General features: G+C 40.8%; 1 protein-coding gene across 8 annotated transcripts in view; it reads right to left on the reverse strand.

Annotated features, from left to right (window-relative positions):
* PRR5 (proline rich 5) overlaps positions 1-16,248 on the reverse strand; it is a 121,090-nt gene that overhangs the window by 9,451 nt on the left and 95,391 nt on the right. For all 8 annotated transcript variants that reach the window (XM_040439154.1, XM_040439149.1, XM_040439150.1 and 5 more), the window contains 4 exons: positions 8,442-8,490; positions 8,127-8,184; positions 7,666-7,757; positions 5,051-5,191 (listed from right to left, as the gene is read on the reverse strand). In XM_040439154.1, the coding sequence (XP_040295088.1) occupies positions 5,051-5,191; positions 7,666-7,757; positions 8,127-8,184; positions 8,442-8,490 (340 nt within the window). The remainder of the gene's footprint in view (positions 1-5,050; positions 5,192-7,665; positions 7,758-8,126; positions 8,185-8,441; positions 8,491-16,248) is intronic.

Below are 16,248 nucleotides of genomic sequence, written 5' to 3' on the forward strand. Positions count from 1 at the left end.
GACAGGGTTTCCACGGAAAAAAAAAGTCAGTTACAGTACTTTTCCACTAAAGTGAAGATACCCTAAAGATGCATATATTGAGGCACTAGGTGTTCTTTATACATGTCCTGTAGGATCCAGAAGATGGAGTATTTCCTGTCCATCCTCAGGATAGGTCATCAGTATCAGATCAGTAGGGGTCCAACTCCCGGCACCCTCGCCGATCAGCTGTTTTATCACTGAGCCCCTTGGCTTCTTCCTAGGCCAGTGACGTCATGTTCACCAATCACATGGCCTAGGCAAGTGAATGTGGCTGAGGTGAAATACCAAGCATAGCCGCTATCCAATGGACAAAAAAAATTGTGGTATTCTAAATTGGACGCTCCAGCGTTGTGGCTTGAGTTGGAGAGGATAGAAGTGGTGGTGGTGGTGGTGGCAATGAGGGTGGCTGTAGTCCTCACAATGTCTAATCCCTCTCCCTGGGCCACGCATGCAGTGTGTGGAGGGCGCACCCTCTCTTCCCTCAGGGTACATCCTAGACTAGGGGGATCCTGCCTGGTGGTAGCTTGGGTGACCATGATGTTAGGTAGATGGGTGCAAGACAGGAGGGTAGGTGGAGGACTGGCGGATAGATGTTGGAGTCAATGACCAGTCCTGTTTGGTTAGAAGAAATAAAACCTCTCATTACTGAATAGAATAGATGATGGAGTTTGTAGTACACCCAGCAGCAATAGGGACCTTTATTAGGTACTGTATATTACAAAGTAGGCTTTTCTACATAGCTCAGTTTAGGCAGTAGCAATGATTTAGGTTATCCTCCCTGAGTCTCTCTCAAGGTACACTTTGCAATCTTTCCAAATAACCACAGGCAAGCAGTTTTATTCCCATTAACACTCTCTGCAATGCCCAATCTGCAGGGTACAGTCCTTAGATCTGGATGGCCAGATCCTCTGAGAATCATGGTGGGTGCCGGAGGCAAGTCACCCTTTCCAAATGCAGAAACGTATGTTGCCATAAATGAGTGTTTACCTTACTGTCTCATCATGACCCTCAAGTGGTTCTCAACCATCCATAAATGTCTGTCCTCTTTCTCTCTGAGATAGTCTCTCAGTGGCTTCTCTGACAGTTTTCAGTCTCAGGGATGAAGGTTACCTGGACTAGACTATAGCTCTCCCCTAGGCCTGCTCAGCAAAGACTCTCTAACCAGGGGGTGGGACCAGCCCATCACCCTGGCAACTGCCAGTTTTAACTATTGACTGCCTATAGACAACCATTTGGAATTAACAGCGCACAATGAAAAGTACTTCAAACATGTTAAACACTTTAGCAGTGATCCACTAGGGTATTAACACTTTAACAGCGATCCACTGGGTTACTGCATATGGAGACACACTTTCCTAGAAGCATTGTTTCTGAGATTGAGAAGCTTCACATGGCAGCAGATGGAGAACCTATGCTACTGTAATAAAATGCCATGGGGAAGATGTGTGCCACCATGTAGGCAAAGGGCTCTGCAATATTAGAAACTATAGTTTTTTGAGAGCAGAACTTAACGGGTTTATGTTACTCTGTTTATTGTCAGAGACCCTTTTTTGAACCTCACTGTGTAAAAACCTCCTTTTACATAAACCTCCTTTTTTCTGATCCTTCCTCACATATGGTATCCATTAAATTCCAGAGCATGAACACGGAGCTGTTAACAGGGGAATTATAATATTATATAACAGCAAAACTCTGTATACACTTCTCTAGGTCCCTTCCAAGAAATTAATTATTTTTATTTCCCTTTAGGATTATTATCAAGATAAGCACCAGCTTGAAAATCTATGTCCATTTTTTGTCAATTTCATTTTAAGAATTTTTTTGGGAAACGTACAGTATGATCAGTACTACCCTTCTTAGTGGCCTCAGTGGACACACTTTCCAATGCATCTGAAATCGCTTGCCATATGATTCCAGCAGGGGCATGCACAGACATCAGAGGATCCCTTAGGCTACTGGCGTTTCTGGGTCCGCTTGTGAGATTCGTTTCAGGCCTCTCACAAGCGGCCCAAAACGGATCAGTTCAGCCCCAATGCATAATGCATGGATAAGGATCCGTTCAGAATGCATCATTTTGGCTGCGTTTGGTCTCTGTTGCGTTTTTAAGGCGGTCACTAAAACGCAGCTTGCAGCGTTTTGGTGTCCACCTGACGATGGGGAGCCAAACGTCTAGACTTACAATGTTAGTCTATGGGGACGGATCCGTTTTTCACTGACACAAATGGTGCAATTGAAAACGGATCCGTCCCCCATTGACTTTCAATGTAAGTCAAGACGGATCCGTTTTGACTTAGACTTTTTTTTTTATGAATAATGCAAACGGATCCGTTATGAATGGATACAAGCGTTTGCAATATTGGTGCGGATCCGTCTGTGCAGATACAAGACGGATCTGCACCAAACGCGAGTGTGAAAGTAGCCTTAGCAAAACTCAGATTGCCCCACTCTAGAACTCCATCTACCACACCTGTATTAAAGTACGGATTTATTTTTCTGTTTTAAGTCCAAAATTTTGCTCTTTTAATTTAAAGGGATTGTCCCATGAAAAATATTCTACAGGTTTCAAACCAGCACCTGGATCTGAATACTTTTGTAATTGCATGTAATTAATTATTTAGCATAGCCAGTGAGCTATTCAATAAAATTTATCTGTATAGCGCCACCTGCTGTTTTTTTTCTTTTCTTATTTCTTTGACCTGGTCACTGAGATGGCCGCACATGCTCAGTTTCATCCTTCAACTGCCTTCTGAGCTGTGATAGGGAGTGCATGGACACGCCCCCTGAGCTGTGATAGGGAGAGCTGCAGCAGAAAAGACACTCCCCTTGAGCTGCCAGCTTGATATAAATCTAGCAGAGCAATGAATGTGGAGATCTCTGGATCCATGTGAGGTACAGGGCTGGTTCTAGCTTTGTTAGGGACAGATTGCCATTTACTATATGATATGTGATTTTCATTTTTTACATAAGTCATGGGATAACCCCTTTAATATGTTCTTTTTAGGAGAGCTCTGTTTTATGACAAATGATTATCTACCTGCAGCCACCACTAGGAGGAGCAAACTGCATATAGAATTATGCAGATAGTATGCAATAACAGCTGTATGAATTTGTATGTGGTGACTGCACATAGTTGAGTCATGGCAAGCAGGGGTTATCACGGATCCCATGGCAGTTCCTTGCCCTGCCTTAATAGTTTGTATGTCACTGGGGTCTCGAATGATAACAGCTATCCATGTTTGGTACCACCTAGATCCATCTTGTTTTGGGATTAGAAAAATGTATCATTGATCTAAGTTTTGCCGTTCCCCCACAAAAAAGACACAATATAAACCTTACGTAAGCAGGAACCTTTCTGATACCATGACTAAAAAAGGCGAGGGCATTTTACACCAGAGCATTACATAAGTTATTATAAACGTAATGATCCCAAACAATGTGAAGCCATGTGCTCATGTCCTCACACAGTCATCTCAGCTTGTTGATATTGTTATTCGTTCATAATTATCCAAACTGAGTCATCATTAGGAAAATAAACTTTACGTTGCCCTGACTCATACCCGGCAGAAATCAATGTTATTACCAGTACACAGAGTACGTAATGATGACTTTAGTTGTGACATTACAAATTTAAAGGTGACTACCTCCAGAAAAAGCACGGATACAATATGCAATATTGAGCAGAGCAGGGAAGTGCTTAGGACATATATTTACAAGGGTAAAATATTAAAAGGGAATATCTCCGCTCAAAAAAAGTATTTGCCTTATGGGTGCCTGATGAAGGACACCCCCTAAATGTGTACACTGAATTAACAAAAGCTAAGAAGCAGATTTCTGGAGGGCCACCAAACTACATATTTGGAATCTTTGCAATGCCTTGTTTTCATTCTCCTGACTGTTTAGTAAATTGACAACTGTGTTGACAGTTGACACAGTCCTGTTGTCACTGACAAAGCCATAGTATGTAGGGACACACCCGATCAAGTGGAATGGTTTTGCCCTATGGTCAAATAATTCATACATTTCTAGGATTAATAACAGTGAAATGGCAGAAAGAAGAGTCATAGAAAAAGGTGCTCCAGAATTGTTACTTTATAGGTAGTGCAAGTATTAACTAAAACAGATAAGTCAGGAGAGGTGACAGGTCCTCTATAAGGTAAAATGGGCAGTGATGCAATGAATATAATACTGATAACTGGAGTAAATCTACCCCTGTGATCACCATTTCTCTCACTATAGGTAATACCATATTTGCTTCTGGTGCCCACCAGAACTTTTCTTAGTTTATAACTCATTATTTTTCCTGTTTATGGCCACCTCCGTAGTCCTGCAGTGGTATCCACACAGATGCACTTGCATCATTTTTTTATGTCTGGCTTGGTTTGGGGAGTGTGCATTTGTTTCGCCTGCGCAGTAACTCCCACCTCTTTTCTCTGCAACAGAAGTGAATGGGACTGCTCTAAGGCAGGAATGCTCAACCTGCGGCCCTCCAGCTGTTGCAAAACTACAACTCCCAGCATGCCCGGACAACCTACAGCTATTAGGGCATGCTGGGAATTGTAGTTTTGCAACAGCTGGAGGGCCGCAGGTTGAGCATCCCTGCTCTAATGCATACACAGTAGCCCAAAAGGCATCCTATTGCACTGTGGACAGCACACACAGGAGTATGGAGGAGTGTAGCATGTAGATTTTTAAAGGAAAAAACAAATAGGGTAATTAAAAATTGAAAAAGTGACATGGAAATAACTCTTTAGATGATAAAATTGCGACTGCTTTCAGCCACCACTAGTGGGAGCTTTGGAGCTTTCTCTATACACATTCTTTACTGAATTTAATGGAAGGTGCATACATTGCAAGCTTCCCCTAGTGGGGACTACAGGCAGCCTGAATGACATCCTTTATCTCTACATCGATATGGGGATTTGAAGCTTTGTAATGTATCAAATACTGCGATTCAGTTATATTTAGATAACAAGCAAATTCACTGTGTCTAGTGTCTGATTTGCTGTGTTATTGATACAAACCTACTTACTTGAAGTATTAGCAGCATCTGAATGATGGAGGGAGGTACTCGAGCTCGCGGGCGGGATAAGGCATCATCTAGTTTTAGATTTAGGGTTATTATATTTCTGAAGTGCAGCAAAGCCAGCTGTCGGATGGTGGGCTCCTTCCCCTATGCACAAAACAACAGATCACAACAAGTATGTTAAAAAACACAAATATAAAAAGATACATAGCATCACATGCAAAATATTAACAGTATTAAAAGTAACTTACAAAGAAAAGAAAAAAAGACTCTAACATATAATGTACAGTCGTGGCCAAAAGTTTTGAGAATTACATAAATATTGGAAATTGGAAAAGTTGCTGCTTAAGTTTTTATAATAGCAATTTGCATATACTCCAGAATGTTATGAAGAGTGATCAGATGAATTGCATAGTCCTTCTTTGCCATGAAAATTAACTTAATCCCAAAAAAAACTTTCCACTGCATTTCATTGCTGTCATTAAAGGACCTGCTGAGATCATTTCAGTAATCGTCTTGTTAACTCAGGTGAGAATGTTGACGAGCACAAGGCTGGAGATCATTATGTCAGACTGATTGGGTTAAAATGGCAGACTTGACATGTTAAAAGGAGGGTGATGCTTGAAATCATTGTTCTTCCATTGTTAACCATGGTGACCTGCAAAGAAACGCGTGCAGCCATCATTGCGTTGCATAAAAATGGCTTCACAGGCAAGGATATTGTGGCTACTAAGATTGCACCTCAATCAACAATTTATAGGATCATCAAGAACTTCAAGGAAAGAGGTTCAATTCTTGTTAAGAAGGCTTCAGGGCATCCAAGAAAGTCCAGCAAGCGCCAGGATCATCTTCTAAAGAGGATTCAGCTGCGGGATCGGAGTGCCACCAGTGCAGAGCTTGCTCAGGAATGGCAGCTGGCAGGTGTGAGCGCATCTGCACGCACAGTGAGGCAAAGACTTTTGGAAGATGGCCTGGTGTCAAGAAGGGCAGCAAAGAAGCCACTTCTCTCCAAAAAAAACATCAGGGACAGATTGATCTTCTGCAGAAAGTTTAGTGAATGGACTGCTGAGGACTGGGGCAAAGTCATATTCTCCGATGAAGCCTCTTTCCGATTGTTTGGGGCATCTGGAAAAAGGCTTGTCTGGAGAAGAAAAGGTGAGCGCTACCATCAGTCCTGTGTCATGCCAACAGTAAAGCATCCTGAGACCATTCATGTGTGGGGTTGCTTCTCATCCAAGGGAGTGGGCTCACTCACAATTTTGCCCAAAAACACAGCCATGAATAAAGAATGGTACCAAAACACCCTCCAACAGCAACTTCTTCCAACAATCCAACAACAGTTTGGTGAAGAACAATGCATTTTCCAGCACGATGGAGCACCGTGCCATAAGGCAAAAGTGATAACTAAGTGGCTCGGGGACCAAAACGTTGACATTTTGGGTCCATGGCCTGGAAACTCCCCAGATCTTAATCCCATTGAGAACTTGTGGTCAATCCTCAAGAGGCGGGTGGACAAACAAAAACCCACTAATTCTGACAAACTCCAAGAAGTGATTATGAAAGAATGGGTTGCTATCAGTCAGGAATTGGCCCAGAAGTTGATTGAGAGCATGCCCAGTCGAATTGTAGAGGTCCTGAAAAAGAAGGGCCAACACTGCAAATACTGACTCTTTGCATAAATGTCATGTAATTGTCGATAAAAGCCTTTGAAACGTATGAAGTGCGTGTAATTATATTTCACTACATCACAGAAACAACTGAAACAAAGATCTAAAAGCAGTTTAGCAGCAAACTTTGTGAAAACTAATATTTGTGTCATTCTCAAAACTTTTGGCCACGACTGTACAAACTATCACTATTTTACTCTGGCAATGGGAAATTCAGCACATACCAATCAGCTGTCTATGTGTGCACATCATTGGGTGCACTTCATAGGGTGCATATGTAGTACCCCAGACCTGAGGGTACTACAATTTGTATACAGTTTACATTGCTATATGATGTGTATTGTTTGTTATCTGGCCATATGTTCCAGCAGGATCTGGAAAGCAAAGGTTTGGTAGGAGTGGGCTGGTTTTGCTTCCTGCCAAGAGGTGGAGTTCCTGTGCAGAGACAGAAGGGAGAGGAATCACATTCAGAGTTCCTGCTCCTGTTACAGATTCTCCAGAGAGAACTACTCAAACCTTTCTCTCTTGAGTCTTGAGATGCTAGACAGCGAAATAAACTGCTACAATCAGCGTTAAAGACACTGCTGGAAGGTGAGGGATTGCATCGCCTAGAAGGTTATTAGGCCAGTATCACCTAAGTGCCAAACTACAGCCATCCAACCTGCCTCTATATCCCTGCAGGTGCCAGAGAAGATTCCACCTAAAATCTGCTGCTGCTGAATGTATTTGAAGTTCTGGCCTCATTTTTCAATAGTCAATTTCCACTGCACCAATCTCCAGGGAGCAACGGCCTGAGGAAGTATACCATGACACAACACTCCATCAGGACCATGACAACTCCCATCCTCTGGCCTGGCTCTTCCAGGGAGCACATACACATAACCATATACTGAATAAAGAAACAATATTTGCGGATAGAAAGAAGTTTATATTTTGGCAGGACAAGACATTTACCTGGACAGGGTAGAAGATGGCCTGTAACATTGGCAAAACATCGCTAAAGAAGAAATCCCAGGTTTCTGCTAAGGAATCAAGTAGTTTCTGTCCTAAAATAGAAAAAAATGAAGTTCATGGTACCATAGTAATAGTACTACTAAAAATAAAATACACATACACACACAGTCATAACTAGAAATGCAATACATTGGCAGATCTTTGTGCCTTTGTACAAGGATTGCCGATTGTGTGGTGAACCTATGCAACATACAAGCTACATACTAGATATTGGCCCTCTTTGGTTTCGAGCTCAGGATGTTACTTAAAGTAAAACTCTGTTTAAAACCTATAAATATTGGCATGATGGGGGCTAATCCCAATATCCCGATCAGCCCATGTTACACTCACATGCTCAGATATGAAAATTGTTTGAGATCCTCACATTGTAGAGCTGACCCCATTCCTGATAACAGTCTCACCTTCATAAAAACGTATCTTGTCTCGCAGGATCACCATCCCCTTAGTAAGAAGCTGGTTCTGAAAGTGAATAATATACTGTAATATTATTCTTACAATTTGTATAACGCCATACGCATCTCAGCCTCTGCTGGGTCTGCTGCATTAATAATTCAGGAAGTAAATTTTACAGATGGAGGAAAAATAACAGCATTGTGCGCTGAGGAAAATGACTGTGAAGTTTTCATCCAAAAACTCTGAAATCATTTTTATTTTAACATATATGACATGCTCTTACCTGTCACATCAATTACTCGCAACAGAGTAAGTGTACGTACCTGAAGGTATTCTGTGAAAAAAGAGCCAAGTTCGGTTTTCAACAGCTGCCTGTGACAAAAAAATATGGGAAAAATAAATAGTGGGCACGAGCAGTAAAGAACCACAATGGGGCATGATTGTCATTTTTCAGAATTTTTCTAAAGTTGACTGGTCAGCTGATAACTTGCTGGTTGTCGCCTTTGTCAAGTCTGACTCAATATTTTTTTTTTTTTTTTAGGTATTAGCTGTATAATCTTTTTCTGTAAAAACAGCCAGAAGTAGATACAGTGGCTTGAAAAAGTATTGATACCTCTTGAACTTTTTCACTTTACACCCACATAATTTAAATGGGAAGAATGGGCAAAATGTTCAACCTCTAGATGTGCAAAGCTGGTAGAGATATACCCCAAAAACTTGCAGCTGTAACTGCAGTGAAAGCTGGTCCTTCAAAGTATTGACTCAGGGGTGTGCATGCCACACTTTTTTTTTCATTTATTAAACATTTTGAAAACCATGTATGATTTTTTTTTCACTTCACACATACTTGCTACTTTGTGTTGGTCTTTTACATAATATCCCAATAAAATACATTTAAGTTTGTGCGTGAAACGTGAAAAAATGTGGAAAGCTGAATAAAGCTGGAAGATTGGCATCCAGGTCCACCCAAGGTACTCTTTAAGTTCTCAGAAATTTAAATATTAGATAAAATTGTATCATGGGATAAGGAATTTTTCATACCAGTTATTCCACTGAAGAACACAAATCAGCAGTGTTGGACTGAGGTACCTGGGGCCCAGCAGAGAAAAAGATTGTAAGGGTCTTCTCTCTGTGTGGATTTACATGTCCCTATACATCCTCATTGGTCTTGTTGAGAGCCAGAAAAAACAAACAAACTGATGAACCACATCAGCTTCTGAGGCTGTGAGTGTGCAACTGGGTCCAATGGATGATCCTATGGTGGGGCTGTCCAACCTTGATAGTCAGTATGAGCTAATAACGAATGGTATCTATCTGTACAGGAACTGTACAGAAGATAAGACTTGCTCTAGCTCTAATGCTAATAGGATGTCTAACCAAAAGTGAGCGCTAAAAATATTCAGACAAAACCACATATGTTCTTGAGGTTTTTGCTAAGATAGTTGCTAGTGCTCTAAGAATTTATTTATTTTTTTATGTTTGTGACTACAAATCCATTTCTATACCTAAGGGCTACAGATGCACACATTTTTAGATATCTTTTACCATAATGAAGAAAATAAAAGACTGTGTTATTATGGAGTCAGAAAATGTTATTAGTGGAGGTCTGTGAGCTGAAGCACCCACTTACTTCTAGATCAGAGAGGAGACTTCCACAACAGAGAAGGATTCAGGGTTCCTGCTGAAATCAATGGAATGGAATGTGCCACTCATTTGCCACTGAAACCAACATAATATGAAGGCTTTGGCCTAGCATGTCCTTAAACCTCCATAATATGAACAAAAAACCCTAACCCTGTACATCTGGCAGGTCTCAAACAATTAACAGTAATCACAGCAATCACCAGACATACAGTCCAGCACATAGAAAACTTAACCCACTGGAACTTTCAAAAAGATGAAATAAATAAAACCATTAAATGTTTTATTACCCAATTAAGTCTTGCCTTTAGTTTGTTATTATGGGACCAGGGAAGCATGCACCTGCACAACCACCAATATTCACTATATAGAGTCTCTTGTCAATGAGAATGGTAGATGAGGACTTCAAACTTTAAATGGGAAGTCTACTTGAGGAGGCAATCACAACATGGCTGCGTTTTCCAAATGAAACATTTAGCTACTACCTTTAAGATGGTTCAATCATTTTTGACAGGAAAAAGACCTTATACAGAGGGTAAACTACAACTTGGTGGATGCTCAAAGCAACTACATACAGTGAGCATGGTTTCCAGAGACAAACATTTTCAAACAACCATAAAAGGTTCCTCAGACTCACAGGTCTTTTGTTCGAAAGATCCCTTATGATGTTTTCTCTTGATATGCCTATATGACATGGCTTGACAAATTCTAGAAAACAGATGAGTTCAGGGTCGATTTACCCTTTAGTGAACCCAAAAAGTGGACTTGCTTAGCCAACATTTTTCTGTAATCCTAACAAGTGCAATTTTGTGGGGGCATCAGGATAAAATTTCTGGATTTAATTCTCAAAAACCCCTAAAGTTCTCCTTTTATTGCTGTTTTGGGGGCTACATAAAACCTGAGAAAAGGCTATAAGCACACCTCCTGTGGAGTTAGCCACTAGGCTGCTTACATAAAGTGTGTTACCCAGCAGGTGGTGAGAAAGAGCTCCAAAGGAAGCCCCCCCCAGTCCGATGAGAATATGAAATCTATGCCCTATCCTGAGGCATGATGGAAGTGAAAAAGTGCCACTATAGCAAACACATTTGGGAAAATGACTTTAGCACCTTTGTTAGGATTGGTTAATATGTAATTGTTGTTCATTTCCACATTAACTACAATTGCACTTTAAAGATATAGCATATTTTATATGACATTATATTACAGACTCTAGATTGGATCAAGTTAATTTGTTCTTAAGGAATTTAAAACACATTAATGTCTTGTAAAATATGTGACCTTACGTGAAGCTTCCTGTTTACACTGAATTTATTGGTCAGCACCGGGAACAAAATGAACCCATCTGTGACAACATTTATGAAACAGGCCTCTAAAGCTTTAAATGTTTATGTCGGCACATACCCATTAACCTGTTCGAATGGTCGTATAACCAATGGACCTTGTGATGAGGATGATTATAGATTTATAGCAATGCTGTCTGCTTAATAAAACTAGGAAGAAAAGGGAATGAACATTTGCTCCATTAAATTAAAGAGTTTCAATTAAGGAATAATTACACTGGGGAGCTACAATTACGCAAATTTTATGTTGCCGCTGAGCTAACGAGGGTCAGCTAATTCCTCCAAAAGAAATGTACAGCAAAAATAAAAATAATGACAAAAATATTTACATACAATATAATAAGGAATGGGCCACCGAACTCAAACACCATCTGGTGTCTGTGAGGGCTTTCCGGCTTCTCTACTATAAAGGGAAGGGGGTAAACTGTGTAAGTTAGGTTTTTCTGGTCCACTTATATTACCTTGTCCTTGAATAGAGGAACCTGAAGTAAAGAGCAGATGCTTCTGGCCACTATAGAAATACATGTCTTTTCATGCAAACCAAAAACACATGGTATTAGAGGAATCAAACATTTTAATTGTTCAACAAAGTATGTTTTCGTTGACAATTTCAGGGAAAGGATGGATGAATCAATTCAAGCAATTTACCAATCCCTCTAATGTGCAAGGGCAAAATATATTTCAATGTGTTAACCTGCTTGTTTTTGGAAAATCATGACATTCTCAATGCCCAATCACCTTCTCAGTGCCAGACATTTCTGAAGGGGGTTTAGGAGCTTAATGTCCGGAATCTTTGAGGGTCTCCTATCTCTTGGAGCCCGTTTGATGTTAATTTCTGACTCCTGACATTATTGGAAGACATTTTAGTAGGTGTTATTGGATCTAACAAATAATAAAAAAACAAAAAAAAACAAAAAAAAGTTTTATTAGTATAGGAATGGCGCGGCACTCTTGTCTGCTCTGTCCCAGGTGCGTGTTGTTATGGCTTCCCAGCCTAATATTAATCGTAGATATAAACAACAGCACTCCAAATGTATGCAGAATTCAATCTTTATTCGCAAAGCAACTTCACATTCAAGTGACGGTTCGGTCAGAGGGTGACCTTTTTCAAACACAAGTTGCCAGAGAAGTAAGTGAATGAGAGTTGGTACGTGTAGAAAAGCAAGCTTGAGCTTGAGAATGGTGTGTACCATGTGCCGTATTTTAAAGGGCAAACACCTTTAAATTACCCTTTAAAGTACGGCACATGGGCGGCCGCGAAGCGGCCCTCATAGTGCTGTGGTTCACATCAGAGCCACACTGATACGCCGACTCTCAACCTAGAGAATGTGCGGCTCAGGCAGGCTTTAGTTTCTGGTGCTAAATCAAGCAAAAGCTCCTGAGGAAGTGCGCCAATAGAGTGCACAGAAACGTGTCGAGCCTTCTATGGTAGTCACTTTTGCCAGTCTTCGCTGATGTTTGGCTGTTTATGAGCCATATCAGCTGTCTACCACCCTGGCCTTAGTGAGGCACCTATTACTTGTTGTCCTCAGTGGATGGCAAAGTGCATAGCCATCCTCTGGGTGACTATTGTGTATCCAGCTGCAACATTGCTGCTTTTACTAAGCCTGGTATTGGATACTGTGTTTTTGTTCAGAGGTTTGATTCCACTGGGCGCTTTTGATATAGTGGTGCAACACACAGTAGGCGCCACATATTTACTAATCAGAGGACTGTGTTCACCTGAATTGGTATATAAATAATAGGTGTACAGCGCTAAATAAGCGCTACACCTATACAGTTACAGTGAATTACACATTCCGTCCACTTGACCTTCTAGTCAGCCTATTACATATCACGTTTTTAGGTAATACACCCTTTTTTGTGTGCTTTTAATGCAGTAATAAAACTTTGTTGTTTTGTTTGATGTATTAATATTTTGGACATACACATTCCCAGCATTATATTTTTTCTTTGGTGTTATTGCATCTACCAATTCAGCTTTGATAGAACATTGAACCACTACTCTAAAGCTCCCCACCTAAATAAATAATTTCAGAGCAGCAGTACACTGCAAAACAGCAGTTAAAACTGTATTTTTGGTGTGGTAAATGCATCCCAACCATTAAGTGCTGTTTCCCTTAACCTTAGGGATTTTGAGTTTGAATCAATCTAGAGTCTAAGGATGTGGGGAAATTAATCATCCCCCTTGCGCCAGAAAAGTCGCAAGCTGTGTGTCTATGACTTTTAAAATTTTACTTTTTGAAAAAAGTCACCTCTTTTATGCCGCCCTTGCCAATTTTCCAAACGGGGGCTTGGCAAGGGTGGAAAAGGAGTGTGACTAACACTCAACACAAATTTATCTGTAAAGATAAGGGGGCACATTTATTAAGAACAACGTTTTAGATGCCGGCCTTAATAAAGGCCCATAGCTGGCGGTGGATCCGCCGAAGTTATGAAGAGGCGCAGGCCTCTCCATAACTTTGGCACATCCATCACCAGTTTTTAAATGTAAGACAACTTCCAAGCTGTCTTATATTTAGACCTTTTTCTATGCCTAATAGAGGCACAGAAAATGGTTAATGAGATAGGCCTGCTGGCCCCTTCCCCACCCATGCCACGCCCACAATTTCAAACCTGGCGTGAGCGCGGCGGAGCCACAGATAGCAGCGCAACTAACCATTGTTCTGCCATCTGTTCCTGAAATACGCCTAATTTAGGCGTATTTCAGCTCAGTTAATGACCCCCTAGGTGTCTAAAGAGGACCTATTGGTCTGATGCTGATGCTGTGGACATTGTGGAGATGTAATGTAAGTACAGCAACCTGCTCAAAAAAAGGTACAAAACATAGGCTGACATTTAGGGTCCACTGTGAGGTTGCATGGCAGAGAGAAAAAAGTTGCACCTCATACCTGGATGCTTATGATAGTCAGATAGAGAAGTGCATTGTAAGATAGATTGGTTCAAAAGGAACAACTTGGCCTATTAACTACATGTGCAGCCGTGTCACCTGTAAGAACTTTGAAAAGTGTATTGTATAACATCTGGCAGTTTACTGCATACTGAGAACTGTAACTGAATCCTTTAGTAGAAGAATAGTTCACTGTTAACCTGGATTAATTATGCACTGCTACACTGCACCAACATCCGCAACTGGACTAAGGGACCTTGCCTTGCACATCAAAACCTTCAACATCAAAGGCACTACAACTGACACCAGGCAAGAGGATTCTGAAACTAGACAGTGCCCCAAAGGGAATAACATGTGCACCCTTCCCATCACTGCATGACCCAGGGAAGCGACAAGAGTACTATGACAACCATTATTGCTATTATCACTCCTATTGTTTCTTCCTCCTTTCCTCTCTCCTAGGCTTGCTGCAGTTAAACTACAGTTTTAAAAGGGTTGGCCACTTTCTGGCTACTGTTGACCAGTGTGTTTGTAAGATGACTATATGGCACTTACTAATATAGCCTTTGTTGAAATTCTGCTCCATTTTCTTACTCCATTTTCTTATACTTCATAAAGTATACCGCTTTGTTTGCCAAATCTCTTGTACTGCCCATGCGGAGGTTCTGTCCATAAAATGGCCGCTGATGGAGGGTCATGTGACCAGACACATAACCCAGCCTCCTCCATTCAAACATGCTACATCTGCACTAAACTCCCAACAGTACAAGTACAGATGGCAGGGGCAGTGTATTTGAATGGAGAAGATGTCACATGGAGGTGATTTTCCTGGTCACATGACCCTCCATCAGCAGCCATTTTACGGACAGGACTTCTGTGTGGACAGCACAACAATCTTGGCAAACAAGGGAGCATACTTTATGAAATATAAAAAAAGCTATATTAGTAAGTGCCATATAATCATTTTACAAACACATTGGTCAACAGTAACCAGAAAGTGACCAACCCATTTAATAAGGTTTATATATTGGACCGTTTGTCAGTAGAGGAGATAGCTACATTTACATGCAGCTATCTCCTCCACCGTGTGGGAATGAGTGATGACTACTGCTATCACTCATTCTCATACAGATTCATTGTCCTAGGGTAGCAGATCGACATATTGGTTGATATGAACAAGAATGTGAAGGCACTGGAACCTTAGACCTGCTTAGGATTCATGGCTGACCCTTACAGTCTGGGGTGATAACCTTCACTAAATTAAATGTACCAGGAGTTTCCACACACCTCCTGTCATATCCTCTTAATTCAATTTCTTCCTGTATGTTCAGAAAAACAAATAACATCTTAAGATTCCTTCTTGGTGACATTTAACAAGGCCCGGAGATTTATGATTTCCCTGATTACGCATAACATCTCATTTTATCAGATGCTAGGTCTGAATATAGCACTGAGACCTTGCAAGAAACTAGAGCTACAGATCTATAAGTAGATATTTACCAAACTGGAAATGGATTTGTTTGTATGGGATGACTGGGACAAAAAGGCATGGTAATATTTTCCCATGGTACAAATGAAAACCCTGAGCCAACCTTCTTTGGATATGAAGATAAAAAAAAATGGTAAAATAACCGGCAATAAAATAAATGGGCATTCTGAAATTAAACATTGATAGATCTGAAAGAACTTGAAGAATTCACAAAATGATGCTCTCAAACCTCTTTAAAGAAGACCCACCCCTTTCTTATCAGGTTATTCCTATCTTATAAAGTCATGACAAATTGCTATGGGTCCAGCTGCGGTCTAGCTGGGCAAGGGACTTCACTTGAATACGCTACAGTTCCCTGTGCAGCAGGTGACCTGGGGAGCTACTGTGCAGGTAAATGCACCCCCTTTATTCCCAGGATCAGTGGAATTCCCAGAGGTCAGACACCACTAATCATAAAGTGATGGCATATGTTATGATATATCATAGTGATGGTATATCTTAGTGATATACTGCCACTTTCTAAGATGGAAGTACCAATTTAAAGGTGTCACCTGAGATTATATAAAGGGTCTTCCTTTTTTCCAGAGATAGCGCCACTCTATAATATAAGAATGGCACTGCAGCTCATCCCCATTCAATTCAATTTTCCAATCTTGAAAACCCCTTTAGCACTTACTGTTTCACAAGCCCTTGCACTAGAGCAGGGAAAAAGATGGAGATACAATAGATGCCTCAATAGACACATACACAAAACCAGTTTTTTTTCCAGC

The sequence above is a fragment of the Bufo bufo genome, chromosome 1 (genome assembly GCF_905171765.1).
Source record: "Bufo bufo chromosome 1, aBufBuf1.1, whole genome shotgun sequence".
NCBI lineage: Eukaryota > Metazoa > Chordata > Amphibia > Anura > Bufonidae > Bufo > Bufo bufo.